Source organism: Chaetodon trifascialis, chromosome 18 (genome assembly GCF_039877785.1).
Source record: "Chaetodon trifascialis isolate fChaTrf1 chromosome 18, fChaTrf1.hap1, whole genome shotgun sequence".
NCBI classification, from domain to species: domain Eukaryota; kingdom Metazoa; phylum Chordata; class Actinopteri; order Chaetodontiformes; family Chaetodontidae; genus Chaetodon; species Chaetodon trifascialis.
The window spans coordinates 10,637,501-10,662,190 of NC_092073.1; the positions used below are offsets into that span (position 1 = coordinate 10,637,501).

General features: G+C 43.1%; 1 protein-coding gene across 1 annotated transcript; it reads right to left on the reverse strand.

Annotated features, from left to right (window-relative positions):
- Positions 1 to 12,640: 12,640 nt before the first annotated feature.
- On the reverse strand, positions 12,641 to 18,417 carry eef1e1 (eukaryotic translation elongation factor 1 epsilon 1). Its single transcript, XM_070986569.1, has 4 exons — positions 18,309 to 18,417; positions 17,400 to 17,597; positions 14,700 to 14,795; positions 12,641 to 13,618 (listed from the first exon to the last, which is right to left on the reverse strand). The coding sequence occupies exons 1-4, from the start codon at positions 18,390 to 18,392 to the stop codon at positions 13,475 to 13,477; spliced, it is 522 nt and encodes a 173-aa protein (XP_070842670.1). The 5' UTR covers positions 18,393 to 18,417; the 3' UTR covers positions 12,641 to 13,474.
- Between the last annotated feature and the right edge of the window lie 6,273 nt (positions 18,418 to 24,690).

The window sequence follows — 24,690 nt, forward strand, 5'->3', positions numbered from 1 at the left end:
AATAAATAAAAGATGGCTGCCAAGTTTTTGCCAGGGTGAAGTCCTCCTGGGCCCGAAGTGTCCCTGCCACGCTGGCATGCTAATAGTCGCAGCAGGTTTCAAGTGTGTGAGGTGACACGGACAATAGTGAGGAGGTAGGGACTGCCAACAACAACACTGCTCCCTGGTGTGTGTGACAACATGTTGAGCCCTTTGGTGAGCCTGTCCTGCCCTGAGACAGACCAGGGTGTGTATTTGTGCGTTAGGGTGTAAGATGGAACCTGACAGGAGTTTAGCGCTGATGACCACCACAGCGAGAGATGGCAGCACTCCTCCTTGAGGGAGATACTGTCACTCTGCTGTGTTTGTATGAGCGTGGGCGTGCGATTGTTCTTACACGCTGAGCTTCTTCAGGCTTGAAAAGTGTGTTGAAAATGACGCACTTCAGTATCAGACATTATGGGGCTGTGGTTTTGATAAAGTGTCTCTCATTATGACTTTTATGGAAGAATATGAGGGGTGTCTGTGAAGAGTCTCAGTCATCCAGGTCATGGTTATCCAAGGAGGATTGAATCAAGGGCAACTGTTTGCCTCTCAACCAAGTCCAGTCACCCCAACCCTCCTTGGATATGCATGGTGCCCAGAGGATGAACCTTGACGACAGCATCACTAAGGTGCTTACTTATTTCCTATTTATTTAACCTTTATTTCCCCTTTATTTAAGCCTCACTGAGGTTGGAAACCTTTTTGCAAGAGAGTCCTGGACATGACAATGATGGGAAACAGTTACAGACAAAACACTGCAAAACAGAAAACGGATACTAAAGGCTCAAAAATGCATTGAACATACCCAATTAAAAAGAGATTCACATAATGAATGTCTCCTCTGTCTGAGCTTCTGCCTCCTGTCAAAGCAGGAATGCCACCAGACCAGTGACAGAAATTAAAAAGTACATTTAGTCATGTATTGTGTACTTAAGTACAGTTTTTTGCTTAAACTCAACTTCAATTCAGAATGAAATATTGTGCTTGTCACTTCTTGAGATTTCTTTGATGAGTTCCATTTGTAGTTACTTTACTTTGAATAATAACACAGAGTATAATCCAAAGCTAATTAGATTTCTCAGAGAGCACAGTCACAGTCTCTGTTGAACACGATGAGTAATAGATGTGAACAAACTGACATGAAAGCACAGTTAGAGTCAAACTTGAATGGTGGACAGTGATATGACCTGGTTGTAGTTCTCATTGCATACTAACAACAACATGTTGAAGCAGCCTCCCAAATGCCACACTAGATGCTCTGTCATCTTTGAACGTGCCGAAAGTTACGGATTGCAGCTTTAAGGCACCTTCATCATTCAACTCTTCTTCTCCTCTGCTCTCTGCTGATGTTTGTCCCTGGAGGTGCTCTCCTAATGTCTTTGACTAAACTTCAGCCAGTCTTGGCAGTGACGGTGCCCCATAGGAACACAGTTGAGAGAAGACCAATATGATTGTAATGGAGCGTTTGCGGGCAGGGTCTATCACACTGTGTCACCTATAAAAAGCACAAAAGCCAAGTGGCAGGGTGCATAACACTCCTGGCTACAGAGATTAAAAAAAAATAAAATAAAAAATCAAATAAGCTACTCAACTGTTCTAAGATATGCTGTAGAGAGAGGGGACATTTTCATTTTTGTCTTCCTGTTGTGTCACACTCACCACTGAAGCAGTGAAGACTGTGGTGTCACATTAGCCGTAGAGGGGACTCTTTTTAAATAAGAGCCTTGTGGAAAGGTGACATTATCTTCTTTTTGTGCCACAGTGAAGAATGCAGCGGTGTTGAAAGCGTCTGGGGATCATTTAGTTTCATGAAATCCTCTCCTGATGAATGCAGTGCCTTTATTTGCAGTGACTAAAACATTTCACACATGACTGATTTTGGCTGATTAAACTGCATCAGAAACAAATCTAATTTGCATTATTGATATTATAACAGACAGACTATTGCAGGGGCACTTTCCCAATCAAATTTACTTTTCAGATTAGACTTATTAGCCCTGAAACAACAATATTATTAAAGGCGTGATATAATAAGGCCGAACACAAAACACCTACTTGATAACAGTCCATATAATTAGCATTGTAATGGCAGAACACAGTGTGAAATGACAAATAACACTCCACATTAACACCATGTCAGCAATTGGTAAGTGTCATAACTTTTTCCACCCATCAATGCATCTGTGTACATTATCCACGTGTGTGTGTGTGTGTGTGTGTGTGTGTGTGTGTGTGTGTGTGTGTGTGTGTGTGTGTGTGTGTGTGTGTGTGTGTGTGAGAGAGGCATCATCACATGCTCTTCCCCTGAGGTCAGTGGATGAATGAAAGCTGTAAAGAGGAGCATGACAGCTGTGAAAGTCACAAGGGGAGTCCGCCAGCGCTGTAAAGAAGGCAAAGTTTCCCTCCCTCTGGCTATGACCTGAGTGTGTGGACATACAGTGATTCCCTGTATATATATTATAATAGTCATAGTGTAATGTAGTTTGTGCAAGTTTTTTTAAAACAGACATTTCGAATATATATATACATGCATTTGTGTGTGCCTCGGTGTCAGTTTGCATGTGCAAAGCTGACGCTGAAGCTAAATGCCACACACTGGAGTCTATTGTAGAGCCTATCGGCGCTTCATCAGTGGCCCACATCCTCTATCCCCTCGCCTATCCCTCCGCCGCATCAACAGCATCTTTCATTGCCGACTCACCCTCCCACCTTCACCCCTGAGGCAGGCAGTGTGTGTAACCGTGTGTTTGTATCCTCAGGATTTCACTTCAAAAACTAGTGGTTTTGGATGGGTCAGAGTTTGTGAAATGCGAGGCATCTTGGATAGATAGCTCACTGTGTGTGTGTGTGTGTGTGTAATCCTCAGCAGCACATTAGAGGATCAGGAGATACAGAGATGACTTTGTGTTTTTCTGTCCAAATGTCGATTTCACACTGCCTTTATTTGCGGCTGCTTTTAAAAGAGGCCAGTGATCAGCTGTTTGTCATGTGCTGTTAAATTTAGCCTGAATAAGGAGTGTTTTCTGGTCATCCCTCAAGATCAAATGCTTTTAACTCTGTGCTAAAACACACTGTGCACAAACACACAAATCAACCACTGTCCCTCCTAGTCAATATGTCCAAAAAGGAGCTTAACTGTTTTTTTGGGGGGGCATCCTCCTGAGCTTAATCAGTTTTATTCATCTAATCCAACTATCATATTGTTCACTGGCTGTCTTCTTTGGAGATGCAACTGGCACTTGGGTGCCTGTTGAGGGTGTGAATCGAGGCCGCCGGCCCTGCAATGGCCCACTGGCTATTGTACTGTATGGTCAGGCTGTAATTCATTTCATGGGATAGAGAAAATAAAAGCGGCCCTCAACAGCCCACGCCCTGCAAAATTGGAGAATTAGCTTGCCTTTAACCTTTAGCAATCTGTTTGTCTTCTGCTTATCCATGCCTGTCACTGTTAAACACACACGCACACATGCAGGCCTGTGTGCTAAAAACACTCGACCTACCCTGAAACTGAAGCTTTTTAACTTGCAGTACAACATTTGACCTGATTATTTATTTGTTTTTTTAATGAAAAAGTTTCTACAGATTTCTGCTGCTGTGCTTGCTGGGGTTCTTAATGAGGGATGGAGTTTGCATCTCTGTGGGGAAAATCTTCAGGCTTTTGCTTTAGATTGCGATATTTCAACCCTGTCAGAAAGGAAACACATAGATACCATGTTCTTCAGAGCTGAATATAATACAGTATGCAACACAGCTTAATTTATTTAATCACACAGGCAGAGGACAGGACAGAGTTACAGTGTGGTTAACTCTGTCCTGAATAGTCCTCAATTCAGAGTGTCAGGAGCTACTTATTAACAAGTCCTACTTATCTCTACTTAATGGTATTATGTAGTTTAAAGCTGCATTAAATGATCTAATGGACCACTTTGGATAGACTACAAAATAAACTTGCACCAACTTGATATCCAACAGCCTTCACAAGCCACTAGACTGCTCCCATTTTAACATTCGATAGTAGAGTTTTTGAATTTCATTAATTCACTAATAAACAATGATCCCACACGTACAATCTGACATCTGTTTGTAAACCAAATACTCTGTTAAGCTAATGTTTTCCTTGCAATTGTTTATTTCAAATTATGAGAGCCTTATAGATCTATGGCAGTGATTTTCTCCCTCTCTGTATTTTGAATATTTATCATAAAGGAATACTTAATGTATCCACAAGTCACAGATATAAAGAATATTATTCAATAAGTTTACTATTGAGAATACAGGAGACCAGTTAGATCAGTGCTACCTCTTCATCGTCCTCCTCCTGCATGTCTCCCCCGTCTCTCCATAATGATCCGGCCCAGTTTTTCTGTGCGGTGTCATGTGTATGTTTCTATGTACTGCCTGTTTGTGTGTGTGAGACTAAATGAGAACAAGGAAGCAGCCATTTGAGCAGATTGTTGGTCAGGAGCACGGTTGGCATGTCTGTGTGTGTGTGTGTGTGTGTGTGTGTGTGTGGGTAGGAGGGAGCGTCTGTGCCAGATTGTGGCTTCATGCCCTCAGTCCAGTAGATAACCAGTCAGCAGTGAAGCCACCCTCCTAACACACACACACACACACACACACACACACACACACACACACACACACACACACACACACACACACACAGTAAATTTCTGTTTCTGGTTCATAATCATGTCCCTTTAAGATTAATCAATTAAAGTACAGTTGACTGGCTGTCCCGTCAGTCACTCTGGCTCAAACTGCATGATGTACTGCACTGTACTCTACAGCCATCATTCATATTATATCATATTCATGTCATTATATAAACTCTGAATCAGACTTTGGTCCTGTGTAACATCTCTGGTCTCTCTTTCCTCATGTGTTATTGAGCGTAGTCAGTAGCTCCTTCGGTAATGTTTCCTCTGTTAGTACACAACACAGTTTGGTAGTTGGAACGCACTACTAGTAAATAAGTCCTGCAGCTCTCAAGCGCTCGCACTTGACACTGCTCTTCCTTTAGTTCCCAGCCAAGTTGATCGAATGAACAGTTGAAAGACATTCATACAGAGACTCTTTCCATTTTAGCTGGATGCTAAAATTTACCTTCAATATTTTAAATGGAAGGCACTAAAACTACGTGTTGATTATCTTTAATGCTGTTCTGTTGTTGAGAGACAGAGAAAAGGGACAAAATATCAGAGCTGGACTCTAAACTATATCACCTTCCAAAAGCAACAATCAAGTCATGCTTCAATTCAATGCAGCAGTGGGTCAAGTGTGCAGGAGTGAGAAGGTAAGCAGGGTTTGAACATCTTTCTCAAGCTCTCTGCTCTCTTTTTAGTTCTTTACACAACCATTTCCATCACTTTTCATTTGTGTGAATGAGTGCACCAACATGCATACCTTTCAGGAAAGACTGTCTGAAAGTGTGCTCCACTATATTTATCTGCAATCTGATTATTGTGCCTCAGCTTCATCACAGTGTGGATGTTTGGAACAGCTAAACACACCTTTACCCTGGTAAAATTGCTATACCTGCATAGGAAAGTCATCTGCAGGAGATGAGGTTTCTGTTTGCTCTTGACACTATTTCTTCATCTTCACACAAAGACACATTGTCAGCTCAAGAGAAAAATGGGTGAATCATGTTCAAAAGAAACAAACCGAGGAGATTCGAGGTCGGGGTGTTGTATCATAGTTGGCTGTTTCAAGAAAAGATGGTGCAAAGTTTGAAAGAAATCAGACAAATAGTGGTGAGTAATCTGTAAAATGGAAACAGAGGAGCTCACAGCAGTTAAGAGAAATACTTTTTATCTGTGTGGCTGATTAATCCCTGCCCAGGGGAAACCGGGGATTCTTGAGGGAGAGTTTACATTTAAATTACTGGAACTTAAGCGCTTTGTCTTAAATTGTCTGCAGATGGACTCTCGTCTCGCTTTTGAATAAAATCCTTTGTTTTTATGGTGAAAGTATTGTGCCAGGTCATTTTGCACGGCATTCCTCTGTGTCAGCCATAACCACCAGGCACCACATCCACGTCCTCATTAAAAATAACTAGCTGGTTTTCACACAAGAATAATAAAGGGAGTGGGGTCATTAAGTTAACAACTCATATTCAAAGTTAATGATATGAAACCTTGTTTATGTTCTATTACATTGTCATCAGCCCCTTGTTTTTTTTAATCATTAGGGAAATGAGATGCGTTAAAAAGAGAAAGTACTCTGCATTTAACTCCAGGTTTAAATAAATTAGTCATCTCAAATTAAAGCCAAACTGTTATAATAAAAAAAGATGGGACGTAAAAAAAAAAAAAAATCTCCATCCTGGTGACGTATGCAGATGAGAAATATGCAAATTGTGAGACTGTTGCTTTTTTTTCCCATGGAGGTCAAATTACAGTAAATGGCTGAGGGCAGCGCTCTCTGCTCTCTGCCCACCCAGGAGTCTGTCTATTAGCTCCTCACCCTCCCTCACCCCTCACCCCCTCCAAATATCCTCTATGCTTATTTCAAATGCCATCCTCCCCTCTGCTGCACTCTCCATTTTTTTTCAAAGTACACCCTCCTGTCACAGGGTTTCAGCTGCAATTACTTTTAGTATCACTTCTCAGTGAGAAGTCAACTTCCCTGGAGGCTTCCTATCAGAACCTATTACAGCAGGGGGCAGGCTGAAGTTAAGTGGCATGACCTGTGGGGTGGATGGAGCAGGAGGGGGGATAAATGTATGGCTAATTTGTGGAACATTTGAATAAAGGGATGAGGATTGTGACAGGGCCACACAATGTGATGGCATGGCAAATGAGAAGTCCTTGAATCAACCGAGGCCAAGCGTGCTATAGCCAGGAATCATTTTAATAGGAGAGTTAAAAATTGTTCAATTTTGTGGAAGTGTGCGAGTCAGAGGGAAGAATATTTTTCACATTTTTTAACTGCTGCTACGGGCCCCGTTTTCTGAACTCATTCAGCTGAGTGGGTCGACCCTCTCCTTCGTTTTTTTTTTTTTTTTGCCTCCCTCACCCTTAATTCACCTCTTACCCTCAGGCCAAAAGCATAACCCCGTGAACGGGTGCGTGGTCGCACACACACGCACACACTCACACACACAGAAAAATGCGAAGAAGCTGCAGCTGAGGTAGATCAGCAGACGGGGTGAGGAGCGATTGAGGCGGCTAATTCAACAACAGTTATCTGTGTGTGTGTGTGTGTGAGAGAGAGAGACAAGGAGAGACTTAAGGTGCAATCTTGTGCAATCTCCTTGCCCCGGGTCACACATATGTACTTTAGCACCAACGTGCCGAATCAGCCACCCATCTCTCTGATTGATGAGCTGAGTGGTTGCATCTCGTAAAACTCTGATCTCGCGGCACACCTGGGATCCTTATGCAATCCAAGGTGAGGCTGTGTCTTGCAGGAGATAGAGGGAATAAAAACAACTCGGAAAGCTCTGCTGGCAGAAATGCATACATATGGTAAACTGGTATTTGTAGATCCACGGTAGTGATATAAAACCCTCTGAGCCATCGTCTGAGGTAAGCAATCAAACAGATGTCTGATTCAGTTGTTAAGATAATGATGTACTCTTCCACAGATGGTGGCCAAAGAGAAGATCAGAGTATAGATACATCAGTATTTGTTAACCCCTAATCTAAATGTTAAAGGGTAATTCTATCTTATTGTAGCTTGAGTCATATTTTCTTAGTGTTGGCCATCAAATCTATCAGTTATGATGACAGTTAATGCAGAAAGCTAATTGCCGAGAGCTGTGAACATGCAAACATTCCTGATAGAAGTCAGACAAGAAAAGACACAGATATAAATAGCATTGCTATAGCGCATTTCTTGTCAACCACTTGAAGTGCTTCACAACCAATGCCATATTTGAGGCACAGCCATCGGGAGCAATTTGGGGTTTGACGTGCAGAATTAAAGGGGAGGATCGAACCACCAACCTCTTGGATGCTCTGCTCTACCTCCTGAGCCACAGCCCGGTCAGAGTAGACAGGTTGTAACAAGCCAACGATTTAGCCAAACTTTGTCTCGCAGTAAAATGGACAGTGAATGCATCAGATTTCATCCATCGACATCACCACTGCAACACTATAGCCATTTATCGTACGTGATCAGGCCTGTGATAGAAGAAGAAGAAGAAGAAGAAGAAGAAGAAGAAGAAGTAGATATACTTTATTGATTACCACACACACATGCTACAGGGGGGAGACTGCACACATGCCATGCTTAGTGAAATTATTTTTCTCTGCATTTTACCCATTTTACATTGGTCAGGTGGTGATCTTCTTGCATGTTTTTAGTGGGGGGTTTTTATGGAGGAGGATACCCCAGGTGAGCACGTGAAGAACATGCAAACTCCACACAGAAAGACCCCTTTCCTCGAGCAGGCACCGAAGACATGGTGGAGGACATGACCCTAGCACCCACAGTGGGAATCGAACCCGGGACCTTCTAGCTGTGAGGCGACAGTGTTACCACCGTGCCTCTGTGCCACCTAAATAGAGATAGAGAGCTGTGATCATGGTGAGCATGGGGTTTGCAGAGGAAATGGCTTTGCTAGCTGTGTGTTTAACATGCTGTCTGCCACTTTGACCCTCAGCACTCTCTACTGGCATCCAGACTTGAAGTTTCGCTCCCCACATGGTACCTTCATAGCTGCAGTATGTGTATGTCAGCTACTAATATTTTGACAACATCTGACAGATTTTGAATCACCCAGTTTGATAGTAGCCTACTACATATGTTAAACTTCTGCAAATTGCATAAAAAAAGATAAATCGCAACTGAGAAGAGTGCATTTTTGCTCATAAGATACACTCATATATTCACGTTTCTTAGATATAAAGCCATCAAGATATAGAAGATGTTCCAGACCGGAGATGACACGTAGTTCCTTCTCCCCCTCACGTCTACAGGAATAACTTTACAGCAAGAACATGTTGTGAACAACACATGCAGCCCCCTCCCCCTTGTGTCCGTCATAGCTGCATCCTTGCTCATACGCTCATGTAATTGCAATAGACAATCAGATGTCATCTTTATAGGCGCATGGTACAAATGTCACAATGCGTAAGACCAGGATGAAGTGCAGTCCTGTCAGAAGAGCTTATGACATGCTAACGCTTCCCTCACCAACACATGGTGTTGATTGTTCCTCTGAATCAGTCAGCGAGAGACGGGGAGTCCTGCTCTTAGCAGATGTCGCGGCCGATGCCTTTCCCTCTCCCTGATGTTGTTAATAAGAGTAAATGAAGGGTGGCGGCGGCTGCATGGCTGTTTGTTGTTGCGTAGGTGGAGTGGGGGCTGTCTATCTCGTATGGTTCATAAACGCAAGGTGACAAAGGTGTTGGGAGATGAGGAGGAGGTGGCATGACTAAAACCTGAGCACTTTTCCCCTATCATAAAGTGAATACAGTGACACTCGCTTGAGACAAACCTATTAGCTGCCTGTAGAAATCAGGTCTTGTCATCCTGATGATCTCAATGAATCTATGAGTCCATTTCTTCAAAATCCAGAAGATTATCTCTTAAACTCTTAATCATCTTGTCAGCATACGTGTCTAGAACCGCTGTTTTGAAGAGACAGCCAAAGATTTCACTGCATTTCTCTCACATTTCATGACTGTCACCCTCCTCAGAGCGCTCCATCCATTTGATAAATTGGCCACCTAAAGACACATCATTTGGTTTATCCTGCAGTCCACCTCTAGATATTTTGATTTCTTGTCTTTTGCTTTTACTTCTTTTTCCTCTAATTGTGATTTTGCAATGCTCAGATGACTTGCTGACGTGGGCCAGGAAATAAAGCCACCAAGAGTTGTGACTTCGTAGGTGGTGATGTAATACGCTGCTCATGGCTTCATGCATATTGTTATTCATTCAGCATTATTAGGAGTCTTGCTGCCTGGCCTGTGGTATTATTTAGAGCACTGATGAGAGCATTTAGAGCACTAATATGAACTCTGCAGATACAGTATCATCAGCTTCACTGAACTCTCTATTGTATGAACACTGTGTGGACACATGAAATATCAACTGTTCAATATCAACTTCAGAATCCTGGAAAAAGGTTTTTTGTTGGTAAAAACATTAAAGTCTATATTCTTTTCACGGTTTATTCCACCTCTGCCTTTTTATCCTCTGCTGTAGAGACAGAAAGACAGGGGCACCACTCCCCACCACGGCTCCATGGTGAGAGATGAAGTCATCAGTAAATACTGATGATAACACTACCTTATTAGACCTTTGACCTCTCCCTCATCAGGCGGTGGGGAGAGGTCAAAGGTCAATAAGGTTGCCAAGGGCCAGGGGGCACAGCTGGTAAAGTGGGTGGGTCTTGAGGTGGGAGGGCCACCCCTACGGAGTGCTGTCCCCCTCGCCTTCAGAAGTCGGTGGGAAGGTCGCCTCTAATTGGTGCCTCTGTCCTGGTTACCTGCTGTGTCCTCTCGACTGCGTCTGCGACTCTGACCGCACTCAGGTTTGATCAGGGAGGAAGCCGACTGTGAGGCCGAATCACACCAGCATTTTGAGAACGTGCCAACAGTCAGCACAAAGGCACACAGGGAAAGTTCCAAAATGACTGACTAATCGGTATGTTTTACAGCTGGAGTCATTTTAAAACAGGTTTTTGGTTTAAGTCTTCTAAAAATACACACAAGGTGCTGGTGAGTTATGAATCATTGCTGGAAAATAAAGTCAACGATTAGCAGTGGCAAAGTATTCCTGATTTAATGAAAATGAATTTTGAATTTTGTTGTGTTAAGTTTCGCTTAAGATGATAATTTCTGTTGTTTGATGTCACGTGCAGTCACATTTTAACATATTCTGAGTCAAGATTCTGCTTTTTTCACCTAAAACTAATTACAAGCAGCTGTTGGTTCACCAATTTGATTTATTTAATGGTCAAGTGGTTTAACTGTCTAAATATCATTGAGACTTTCAGCATCCATAACAATGACCTGTCAGTGGTTTGGACCTCTTCAAGAGTAACATCTTAACTTGGTTCTTATACTTTGACCTTGATTGAGTGACAAATGACTTTGTACTGCTCATCTAAAACACTAAAGCTCCATGGTTTGTGGCATTCTTGATTTACCTGCTGTAATTTTAACATTTTCATTGGCACAAAAAGTGCATCTTTCCTGTTTAGTTAAGTGTTTTATAAAACGAGAAGGTGTTAAATGGCATCCATAAAAATAACCGTATTTTTAACCTTGCTTGGTCTGTAACCATGGCATCATCGCAAACAGTAAAGTGAATTGAGAACAATTTGTCCAGCAGCTTCTGCGGGCAAAGCGTCATTATTTACACCTCAGAAATAAGCACAAATGTCTGACACTGCACATTTGAAACAACAGCCCAACCAAATGCTGACAAAACCAGGAGGACAAGGGCTTCTTTAACGGCACGCCACATCATAAACTGCCCACACCAGTCACAAGGCCGGTTCAAATGACTGCGAGCTGTTTTTATCTTTCACATATTCTTCAGAACGCTTGCCACAAACACACAGCGAGACATCTTACGAAGCTGCGCTGAACAACAGCTCTGTCTTCTGGCTGATTTTACGCAAAACAAATTCTCGGAGAATACCACAAGCACACACTGAAAAATCCGCAGAGAAGTCAGAGGTCGTGAGTGGCGAATCTCTTTGATTTATTGGCACAGGGTGAACATCACGGTTACATGTGATGACAAAAAAGCTGGAGTTGTAGGCAGCAGCCTGGAAGGATGGAGGATAGTAAACATGTGGCTGAAATGGGAGCGTTTCAACAAAATAAGATGGTAACGAATAATAAAAAACAACCAGTGTTACAAGAACATTTTTACGCTGTGTGCAAATGGTTTGATACACCAGCAAGAGAAATGAAAGCTGGAATTTTACGAATAAGAGTTGCTGAGATTGAGATATTTCTCTCATCCCTCCTCCTTTTCCTACTGTTCTATTACCTTCATAATGTTAATTTGCAGGTTCTGCTGCCACTGCTGCGACTTGACCTGATGGTGCTAATAGCAAACATCCAGCCAGCAGCAGTAAGGCTTTCAGACACACGGATCATTGTTCACATGTCACAAAAAGATCCCTCGGCCTCTGGGTGCTCTTTTTCTCTCTCTGTGGCCTCCCTCCCCTCCCTCGCTGCGTCCCTCTCTCTCCAGTAGCCCCGTGGGAGCGTGAGGGTTGAAATGACACACAGTGGCTGACTGTCGCCCAGGGGCCTGGGTTCTGGCCTTGGCTGGCTGGATCTGTGTGGCAGCTGGTGAGCCCGTTGCCCTCTCTCTGGCCTGCAGCATCAACAGTGGTGGTAGTGGGACTGATTGGAGCCTCACTCTGATCTCTGACTCTGGGGCTGACGCTCAACTGCTCACTGCTGCCCACACGACTGGTGGTGAGGAAGTGGGACAGAGAGCGGGGATGTAATCAGGAACACACACGCACACACACAGAAACTAAACTGTCCAGTGAAATAGCTGAAAGTTGCATGTGAAAAAAAAGAAACCGCACAGTTTTGATAGGGATGTGAGCTGAGAGAGGCCGACTAGCTTCATCAGGGCAGATAGATGGCAAAACAATGTGGACTCAGCAGTGACTGTGGTCATTATGGGGTTATGATTGTGAACCACCACACATTTATTTGGACAAACTCTTGCTGAAAATGCATTGATATGGCATGAAGGAAGCTGCTTTTCCTAAGGACACGATGTACTGCCAGTTAATTAACATCTTCTCTCTTAAACTCAACATCTTATAATACTTGTCATAGCGTGTTTAAGGCTCAGATTAAACAAAGAATAACCACTTAACAACCATTTATAAATAGAAACACCTTTTAAACAAGCTAGCAGCACTTCACTTCATTGCAACCTGTACTGCATTCCCTTTGAAGACAACCAGACAAAAGCAGACCTCCCAAAGTCCCACAAACATTTCCAACCAAAAAACACAAACAACTGGCATCACTTTCTCATGTCGGTGCTCCCAAGTTACGGAATAAGGGTTAAGACACAAAAGCTCTTAGTGTTAGCACAACTGAATGACAGATTCTTTCTTCCACTCCCAACCCTTCTTAAAGTCAACAGCCAGTGGTACTGGCCATTAAAATTGTCAAAAACAATGTTTTTTCTTTAAAGAACATGAAATGAACCCGACTTTTATTTGCAAGCAACCCCTTCATGGAGTTTAAGTACCGACTGATTTTCCTGGTTAAACATTTTGTGTTTTTTTTTAATACAGGTAGAGTTCAGGAAGGACATACAGGCAGGAATCATGATTCTAAAAACAGGAAAAAAGGAGCTCTTGGACAGAAGTGATTATGTGGACTCATATTCAAATTGTGATGATGATGTACTCTTGGATACTCTAGGGAATAATTTGCCCAGGTCTGGTTCGAAAGACAGACGAGCTTGTGACGAGTGAGGCTGGGATGGGTGGGGTGAGGTCTCAGTGGTGCCTGCCGGTGTAAATTCTGTTCCTCAGCACAGCTACAGGAGGGAGGTGGTGTCGAATGCCGGGGTAGTGCTGGATGTGGTCGAACCATCGCGTCACGTTCATGTACTGCTCCTTCTCCTGGATGGCCAAGTCCACCTGGGCAAGAGAGGAGGAGGTGGGGTTGACAAAGGTAAAGGTGTCATATGCAGTCGATGCTAGTGGCTGTGAAAGTCAGAAGCTTCAATAGCAGCTTCAATTTGTAACGTAACCAAACAAGGTCCTGTCCACTGTTGCATGTAAAACGTCATCACTCCATCATTTTTCCTTTGAGACAAGCTTGACGAGCTGGAGTCGAACACATATTTTCCTGCCGCTGCACAGGTGGCAAATCCCAATACCAGAATACATCCAGACATCCTTGGAGAAAATTGTATTAGGCGTGAGCTTTTCCATTATCTAATTAACGGGAATGTGGAAATTCCCCACACACACAACAATCCAGCCTAAAACCATTCGAGCATCAGTCAGGTTTAATGTTTGTGTAATGTTGTTTTCCATGAATTGAACATCAGGACAGGCTGTGGTTAAGGGTTGGGCTGGCTGACCCCTTGTCCCCGAGGTTAAAAACCACCCTGATTGCAAACCAAAGTGACGCTCCTCTGCCTGGTGGTGGGGGCAACCTTCCATCTCCGCCACAACCACTGACATCTCTCAACATGTGATCTCTCCCTCCCTCCATCTCATTCCGTCTTTCCCATTTCTGAACTCACTTTTTTGGAATCCTGCGAGGCATAACAAACTTACTTGTTCCTGGTCTGAGGCTAAAGACTTCACTTTATGCCACATCACTTTACTCCTTTGAAGAGAAGTGAGAATATGTTTATAACCCGTGTGTTTATTGCCAACTTATTCTAGGGGCCCTTTGGCCAAATGACTGGTCTAATTGTGTGTTATGCACTGTGACAAATTGCTTATTAAAGTTGTGGGTTGACTGAAGTGAGCACTGATAGGGAGAGAAAGGACAGATGAAGGGGTGGACAGACGAGTGAGTCCTTGGTAAATGCTGGTGAGAATGGCACTGAGGCGCGACCGATCAATCACATTTACCTCTGAACATGCGATCACACACATCTTTGGAAAAGTCAGGAAAATCTAAAATTCTTCTCAAAAGTCTTTATGTTTTAGTTTCAGTCATTGAATGGGTAAAGGTGCAAAAGTGAGAGAAAAGGTGACTTACAATGAGCGGATGGATTCCGTAGTACATGAAAGTATCAGCTATGGTGAACTGGTTGCCGGCCAGGTAGACCTTGTCTTGCAGGTAGAGGTTGAGGTCCTGCAAAAATCATTTTCACAACATAAGACACTATGCAAATGAGGCCATTCATGAATGCATTACGGTATGAATTTCTATGTGAACACACTTGTCTTCACATGATAGATTAATACATTATACATTAGGATAGAGAACAATATTGATATGAATCACCAATGTTCTGTGTTTCATTAACGAATGTTGTGGCCTTCCTGTAAACACTGACTCTTTTGTGCTATGCTGAAAACAAACCAAAACAAAAGAGAAAGTAAAATGAATACAATTTATTTTTACAAATTTTTACCCTCTTGATGGACACTGAAAGAGCACAACAGCAGGTTCGTTAACCTATATATCTGTGGGTGCGTGAGGTACGCGAGCCTGGATCCTGGCTTGCGTGTGTGCTGTGCTATGTGGCTAGGAATAATATGTAACCTGAGGGGGTATAGCATCTCTCTCCATGACTGGCGACTTAGCACAGATGCTGTACAGAACAGGCTATTTGTTTACTCCACTACCAAATGACTGCAACTCTCGCTGCAAATCTAATGAAGCCGTCCTAGACTTGGGCATCGTGATGTGTATTTCTACGTCTGTGTGTGCAAAGTCGTGCATGGAAGTGCTGGTCCCAGGGGAAGGGACCATCTTTAGCACTTGTACATTGTGCGAAGGGAACACTCCACGCACACAGAGCATCTTGGGGGCAAATGGAGTTATTGTGCGGCAAGAGTGAGTGATGCCAAACAAGGCATGAAGACTGCAGACTTCCTCCCCTTCCACAATCAGATTCTTGCTTTTCTTAGCCTACAGCCATGGAGCTGAAGCCCAGTCGAGCATCAGAGGAGAGGCAGCCTCCTCCCCACCCCCCCACTCAACACATGGATCTCCAAACCTGGGTTCTTCTCTACCTGCCCCCGCCTCAACTGTGCCGGCTGTCATTGGAAAATTCAATACTAGCAAAGTTGGTAGCAGAATTAAGACAGAGTACTGGTGTAAAACATCACAGTTAGGGGCAAACACTTTGAGAAATTCTGTTTTTTGCCCTTGGGGTAGGTCATAATAAAGCACTGCTGTTCATATTTATATTACACTGGAACTAATAACCAATAATAACACATAAAATATATTAATATTGCAGTTCATTGAATATCTATGTGCCCATTTCTACCCAATGTACTGATAACTACTGTTAACTTTAATTGTCTATCATTGCTGCCTTTCTACATATTTGATGCAGACACAGTGACCTCACAGCAAACACACTGTCCCAACACCACCGTCAGGCAGCCGTTACTGTTGAACTCTCAAAAGTGTAACATCCCCATACCATGAAAGGTGGTGTCACTGAATCTGGAGAAGGATAGTTGAGTCTCAATTCCAGTCAAATACGGACACTCGATATGTGACAACCTCAGAATGAGACTCAACAATCTTTCTCCAGAATTTGTCACTCTACCTTTCCAAGTGTGAGGAAAATCTCAAAAGTATGAAGTATGTTTTCCACCTTTCACGTGAATGGAGCTTCAAAACAAAGATCATAACTAAGAAATCACAAAGCCTGTAATATTACACGGAGCTCAGGATGTCTCTGTCGACGAGACAAAATGGGAACTGACCTAAATGTAACTGGCTGCAGCTTTGCTTCATAAAACCAATGATGATAATCAACTTCTGTGGCAGCAGGAAGTCTCCAGTTTAATTTTCTACATTCGGCTAACTTTGGGTTCAGGGCCAAATTGGCCATCATCACAAGATGTTCACTTCAGAAACAAGTCTCAGATGAAAAACTATGAATTTCTCTTTTGCATCCCAGGGTGAGAAAGTTTAAGAACTCCTGCAGTTGACAGTTTTTCTCACTGGATAATTTAATGGGAGATGACTGGTGTGCTTGAAAGAAGAGTGTTAAAGACAGAGATAAAGCAGCAGGACAGGACAGGGGGCCACTGGGGACCAGACCGAGCTGCTCAGGGCGACTTCCTTCTGTAAGTGGCACCATTAAAATATTTAAGAGGCCTGTCCAGATAACATGCTGCCACACAGCATGACTCCTCAGCCATGCCACAACAGTGTGTCACGCTGAGAAGTGCGCACACACAGACACACACACGCAGACAAACACTTCATGCTGACATGAGAGTGCCAAGAGGCGCCTAGCATCCAGAAGACCAGTGGCTGGTGATCCATTTCACGCTGACTGGCGTCAGCACATTAAAGCATTTTTCTCTGTCTTGTGGGGCCATGTCACTGAGGGGCCATACATCAGTCTGTATTCCTGTCGCTTGTGCCTTAACAAGACAAACACACACACACACACACACACACACACACACACACACACACACACACACACACACACACACACACACACACACACACACAAAAATAGAGTGGCCTAGCTGGTGGGCACAGAAAAGGAATGTGAGAAAAACTGAGATGCTGTGGCGCCTCTCAAAGGTAGGGAATGAAAACAGAAAAAAAAAGGAAGCAAAAGCTTAATTCACAGGAAACTTGGGAACAACTGCATTAAAATCTGGGACAACCTTTAAGCACACGAGCTCTTCAGTCTGCAGACACAACCAACAGCAATCAGGCAGACCAAGATTTCAAAGATATCCGCATTTCTACCTTCAGGATGGTCTTGATGTCTTCCTTCGTGCATCCGTCCAGCTTGGTGACTCTGTGCTCCAGCCACTGCTGCACCACAGCCCTGCTCTCTGCAGAGTCACCCAACAGATCTGGGCGCTTGGCCTCTTCTACCAGGTGACAGGCAATGGTCACCAGCCCCACCAGTGGAGGACCATTATTATTCTGTAGCACAGGTACCTGCAATGCATGGAGAGGTGAGACAGAGGGAGGGCAGTGAGACAGGGGGAGAGAAAAAAGTGTGAATTTCATCTTTGATTTAAGTTCAGACAAATTTGCTTTAAACCTCCTTAGAGACTAACCTACCACACTCAAATCAAACTGTTCGCTCTACGGGAGTGTCTCATATGCACAGCCATATCAATATTTAACTTGATCAATTAATGAGGTTGAGTATAGTGTCAAATATAGGGATATAAGAATAACAACCTTTTCCTTAAAGATTAGATTGTTTCAACTTAAAATCACGCACTTCTCTCTCTCCCTTTTTCAGTTATCAGTACTTCAGCTGCAATTCATTTAACAATATTACAGCATGACTCTACAGGAGACAGTGAAAGCCCACTCCGCCCCTCACTTTACTTGTATGAACGGGCATGCGCAAAGCATGGATCTATTTCCATTGTGCTGAGTTGTGGAAATAAGACAGCCGGCATCAGCCTGGATTTGCTCTGAGTATCAGCCTAAACGATGAAAAAGACCACTGACGAGCGACTGATACCACAAGGCAGATATGGCACAAAGCCTATGTTTTCAACACACATGGCTAGCATGTTAGCATTATCTAGTTAGCTACTGTGTGCTAATTACAACAGCGTACGTGCTTCCTATAAAATTAAATAGCGGTTTGAAGCCAACCATGGATGCCACAAACATGTACGGTCATGTCACCTTCCTGTCCCCCTGTGTGCTGTACTTGTTCGGCTTTTTCAATCCTAAAAATTTCTCCAGCGATGATAGCTCCCGTAACGCCATGTTTCTGACAGTCGGAGGGGCTGTGCAGTTTGCGTGTGATCTGATTGGGTGAAAATCTCAACTCCCGCCCACTTCAGTTTGACTGTCAGTAGTATGACCCAATAACAACACAGCATGCGATTCTTTCATTATATTGCATCAGTGAATGAGCTGTCATCCGTTCATCATAAATATGAAATAAAATAAAATAAAAATTAAGCATTAGGAATTAATTACTATGTTCTTACTTTTCACACCTACAACTTTACACACGTACACACGTTGTTTTTGATGTAATATCAGTATGTTCAAAATAGGACCAGGGACAAGTTTTACGTCAGGAGAGATAAGTGTTCGTATTAATACTCATTTTTATATTGGAGAAAGCAGGAATGCAGATTTTTCCTTAGATTTAACTTAAAGCAAAAATCTAATAAACTAATAGATAATGCAATTTATCTTGTTCTTTTTTATTTATTTATCACCAGGAAGACTCTTGATATTTCAAGGCTACACTGGAAATCATTCTCACACATGCCAGCTACAATATTACAAAGGTTCAATTTCAAAGGTTGTAATGGATGGCAGATAAATAATAACCACAGAACACCACAAAATGCCTATGAGTATTAAAATAAGTAAACAAAAACCCCTGGATCTGATTTGATCTATCAGACTGGTGTGATTCCTGAGCGTCTTTGACCACATACCAAAATAAACACCAGTTACTTATTTAATTTGGCTTTACTAAATGCACACACAAACACACATTGCACTCTATCAGGACAGTATGCTGTTATTGCATATGAGTATCCCAGCATTCCTTGGGTGGTCTAAACTCTGTAATCCCCCATCAGAAGTGTGGGTTTGAACTGATAAAAAATGAGTCTTACGCAATATGGCCAGTTTGCAGAACCATGCCTGTTTTTGCAGAACTTCTCCAAGAGGATTTGTGTTTAACCAGAATCAGAATGACAGTGGAAGGTCTGGAGTTTCAGTCTGAAGTCCTGCAGCAAAGTTTCCCCCGTCCTGTCTGTCTATCTGCCTCTGACATTGTGTGTGTCGTGTCTGTTTGGATTTGCACCGTGTCTCTACGATTTCTCCATAATGAAATGTCATCTGTCAGTCAAAAGCGGGCTTATTAAATATATACAGTCCAAGCTCCTGTGACACCATAGACAATGACAGCTGGGCTGAGGTGTCACACTACAAGCTTTTTTTTCCATCCCCAGCAGTCTCACTTTGTAACAGCACACCTGGATGACAAGGCTCGAGGTGATGTCTGTGGAAATACAAATCAAATTCATATTTTAGATTTTTATTGACCTTATTCAGACTGCAATAAAATATACAAGATGCAGAGTAAGGGAGACAGAGGGTAGGGAGTCCAAACTGAGCCCACTGTGAGTACTTTGTACTGTATGTACTTGCAGATTTATGCCACAGTAGAAAATGTATTCAGATGAGTAAATGTAGGAATACCACAATTTAAACTTTGCAAGTGAAAGCCAAAATTTGACTTAAATAATATTACACAATTATAGGTAAAACACTCACTGTGCATGAGGAACTGCTCCCTCCACAATGCTCGTTATATGTTTTATTTTTTAAAAGAATGTCAATCAATAAAACTGTCAAATAAATGTAGTGGAGTAAAAGTATAAAGTCCAGTGTATAGAAACACGCAAGAACAATTCTGTGCTTGAGTGAATGTGCTTAAGTTACTTTGGATTCTGGATTTGTGTACATTAGCAGAATGTTCAGTGCAATAAACAATGAAGCCAGTAGCCAATTTGAATGTGGCAAATTGAGAGTGAAAACAGATTTGAAATCTGCTTCAGGGTGGAGCCGTCAACCGCTTAATTGGGGGAAATCATTTTCATTCCCTCATAATAAAAGAAGTCTTTTTTCACAGCAGACAGTTTGATTTGCTGTAGTAGGAAAAGCGCAGAGATTACTGATTACATTATAAAGTGATCTGTTCAAGTGTCCCAGTAAGCAGTGTGACAACGTGTCTTCATTGATTTACACCTGCGCTTTTCCGACCACAACGTCAAAATATCTTCCATTTCATCTAAACTTTTGTGAGTCATTAGTTTTCACTAGACGATGTGAAGATGGGAAATGAATACAGTGTTCATATTCCTCATCATGGAATTCAACTGAAAGTCTTTAGGCCTAAGTACACAAGGCTACACTGTTCTGTCCAGCCTGAAATTACGAGACGGCCACAGACAACATAAAGAGTCTCTCTGTTTTTCTCCTGATTCACTAAAAGACAGTAATTCTCATTGCTGAGTTACCCTGTATGCTCAGTAGTCCTATGGTGTCTCTGCATTACACGGAGCATCTCAGTGCTGTCATGCTACTTATCATAGCAAGTCAATTGTGAACATCAAGCTCATACTCTTGCACAGCAGATTAAGGCTGAGTACCACTTGGTTCTCATATGCAGCTGTGCTTCATGTGAACTGCTTTCGCTGATGTTTATTGCCTTGCACGTACATGTATCCACATCTTTCCCTCTGTTTGTGTGCACTTAATAGAAAAGAACAGATGATATTTTTAAACCCAATTTGTTGAGAAAAACTGTCCCAGAAAACAAATTAATTATAAGAATGAGTACACAGACTATCACAAATGATTAGATGCCATGGAACAAGGTAAGGCTAATTCTCTGTATTTTTTTTTCTCATCTAACCTTCCATTTTTGCTGTTTGTTTATAGGCTCCAGCACGTCATACACTTTTACCCTAGTAGGGCTTCCATAAATGCATGCCTGCAGCGTTAAAGTGCGTCTCCTTTAACTAAATGCCTCCAAGCTGCCACATCCTGTCTGTACTCAGGCGCGCTGAGGACAACGATCCCCAGTGCCCAGGACTAACTGTAGCCTGTGGGAATTTTCTCATGCAGATTGTGATACACAATCCGGGGTCACATTAGTAAGGAAATCTACAGTGGGGGTCACCGATAGTGCCGTGGGGCTTCCCAAGGCAGGCATAGCCATAAACACAGCCTCAGTCCTGGTAGATATATCCCCCCTCTGCCTAGTCTGTAGCTTACAATATGCTGTTACGCTGATTTGTCTGGCCTGGGATGCAGGGCCTCAGCCCCGCCTGTCTCCTCTGTTACCTTTCATGACCTGTGAAAGCTCTCTGACTGAATACTGTATTTTAACCACACAGATGCTCGCAGAAGGAGAGGAAAGGGATTGGTTGTGAGTGGTCGACATGAACGCTGTCAGCACGGATTGGTGAAATTGCATATTGGTGCTAGGTTGGATCCCCGGCGTGGAGTGAACATGGGGATGGGCGCCAGGCGGCTGGGTGACACTTTGGGAGAAAGCTGCAAGTTGTGAGATCAAGACTGATGTATGGGGGGGGGGGGGGGGGGTCAGACTGCTGCCTGCACCTTCCGCCAATGTCAGGTTTCATTTTTGGTTTGATCCTGTCCAAAGAGCTTGATGCATGGTCAACTTTTTGAGGAAACTGAGATGAAAATAGATTTTGGTAAATGGATAATAGATTGAATAGGACAGTGAGTGGGCTTTACTTTACAAAATCACAGCATTTTGACAGAATTATTTTTTGTAAGAGCTGTATCTAGAATCTAGATTCACCCCTCCATGGTTGACTGTGATCTGGACAACTGAGAATCTTCACAAACAGCCTCACAAGTACTTTTAGCTTATTTTCATCATCAGTTCATTGTTTGGTGTATAAATGTCCATCCAGAAGTCCAAGGTGTCATTTTAAAATGTCTTCTTTTGTCTCAGCAACAGTCCAGAAGCCAAAGATATTAGTCTGCTATCACATGAAACAGAGACAATCCTTACCCCAAAGTGCATATGCCATTTTTTGCAGAAAAAAACTCTCATGATTATTCAGTAGTTTCCTATAAATATCCTTTCAATCAACTAATCTTTTACTTGTTTCAGCTCTAGTTTTAATGTTCCTTAATGCACCTAAACCTCATCTCATGTTTCTCATTCATTTCAAAGCAAGACTTCCTATACAGTCAGTCAGTTTCAGCCAATGTAGTATATGACTAGTGGTAGTCCGCACAAAGTGTCTTTTGGCTCCGGAGCTGCTGGCTCTTGTAGTGGAGAAGAGTCAGAGGATGCCAGAAATGTCGCACCTCCAGGCGGGGCCTTTGGGCCTTCATGACGACAACAGTGATGGGATTATATGAACCACCCTGCTGCTCCATGCAGAAACAGGCACCCAAAGGCTAAAAACAACAAGCTGGTCCCCCACTGCATCACACACAAACACGCGCTCACATGCAAATGAGTGTATGTTCGAATATGTTTACAAGGGGGATGGAAGGGTTGCATGAGCCAGTGACAGGAGCGGAGTGATGACATTTTTGTGGCATTTCATGTCTTTCCCTTAACATTTGTGACACGAGATTAGCATTGGAAGGCATGCTCATAAGTGTGTGTGTGTGTCTGTGTGCAGGAGGAGGATGGTTGGAGTCTCTGGCTGATCAGGAGAGGCCCCGGAGACAAACGAACAAGTAATAAAGGCACTTTCTCCATTTCCTCCTCCTCTGCTTACATGCCAACCCACAAGGCTGAGGGACATGCTGGGGGACACAGTACCAGCTCACAGTAACAACAAACCCTGTCCCTGCCTCCCATCCAGCAGCAGTCACTTAGGACTATTAATTACCGCTCTGAATTTCCTCCTCCTTACCCGTAGCCATCCGTGTCCCCCTCAGACAAACAACCTCGGTGGGAGGATCTTGATTATTATAGCTTCTGAAAAGTCAGATTGTCTTTTATTGAAGTTGCCCACTGGCCATGCAGGTTTCTCTCCATCTCCCTCTCTCTCTCTGTCTCACTCTCGCTGTGTCTCTCGTCCATGATTCAGACCAAATCTTGGAGGAAATTGTTACGCCGGAGCTCTTGCTTTGGCCGGGAGGTTGATGAGGGAGACTCCCATGTTGTTGGAGGTTTGAGCTCACGCAGCTCACGTGAGGTTTAAGCATGCACGCAGACACATACACATGCTAAGGGCTGGTTGTGAGCTGTGGCTTCTGTGTGCAGCTTCAGAGTCGTTTTGCTGTTTTGTGCTTCACCAGCAGGGAGCACTGTGGGTCTTTCAAAAATCCCAATGCCCAGCTCTATTCACAGTCCAGATGCAGAGGACTCGCCTTGTAAAAATCAACTTTTTTTCAATCTGAAATAAGAAGGTGACTATTAAAAAGAGGTGGGATCATGTGGAACTTATAGAAGTATTGAAACCACTGTAACCGCATCTTGAAAAATAATGAAACCAAGACAACGGACCACTTTTACTGTCTATTAAGAACATTTTTATTAGAATTCAACATTAGGATTACTTTATTGTATTATTTTAAGGGCTTAAATCTGTGTTTTGACATAAAAATGTGCATGTTCCTCACATGACCTTATATCTAGGCCATCCAAAAGGTGTCACTTTGAAACATCATCTTCCACAACACCAGATGAGGAACAGGTTCAAGTGTGGCGTTCAGCAACTTGCAGTGGCCTCCTTCAATTCTGTGCCCCGGGGTACATTAATGATTCTCTCCTCTTCTTTTTTTTTTTTTTTTTTTGGGCAGTTTTCAAAAGGTTAAAATGAAACTCCATCTTTTGAGTGCGAAGTTTGAAATGTGTAAGAATCACAGGCGTATGAGAACACATTTGGGAAACCTCCGCCCAGGTCCTAATCCTCCCGCTCATCCGTCTTCATGTCTTTAACCCATTAGTTTGATTCACTACCTCTGGAGCTGGAAAGTGAAAGCTCAGGCCGGCACTTGTCTCTCCTATGACTGTGTCCACTATATCCCCTTCGTGTGGCACTTTATGGCCTCCTGGAGATGGGTAGAAGGGACATGTGTGTGTGTGTGTGTGTGTGTGTGTGTGTGTGTGTGTGTGTGTGTGTGTGTGACTGAGGAAGAAGACGGAGAGTTGGGGGGGAGGGTGGCGAGATAGATATAGGGAGATTCAGGGGGTTATTTGTCCCTCTTCCCCTCTCTGAGAGCTAGGAATCATGGTCTGCATGACAGGTCACCAGCCCCCGTCGGGGTTGATCTATATGAGACCCTCTTTATTGGCAATTTCAACCCAGGGACAGATGAGACTGCAGCCAGCCAGCCGGACAGCCAGACTATGATGAAAGCGCCCAGGACTCACCTGTGACTCTCACACTGAAGGCAAGAGAAATAATGCATCAGAGGTTATATGTGGAGCTATGTGTGGTGTGTAGACGTATGAGCCGTGTGTGTGTGTGTGTGTGTGGTAGAAATAATGTATGGCTGCTGTCATGCCCAGAGGTCTCCGTTTAGTATG

Bases quoted from the DNA above. Each gene is read 5' to 3' on its own strand.
- eef1e1 (XM_070986569.1), bottom strand. From the start codon at position 18,392: ATGGCGTTACGGGAGCTATCATCGCTGGAGAAATTTTTAGGATTGAAA. The intron at 17,598-18,308 runs GTGACATGACCG...CATGCATTGCAG, and splicing joins GCACACAGGGGGACAGGAAG to GTACCTGTGCTACAGAATAA. The intron at 13,619-14,699 runs GTAAGTCACCTT...TCTCTTGCCCAG, and splicing joins ACGGAATCCATCCGCTCATT to GTGGACTTGGCCATCCAGGA.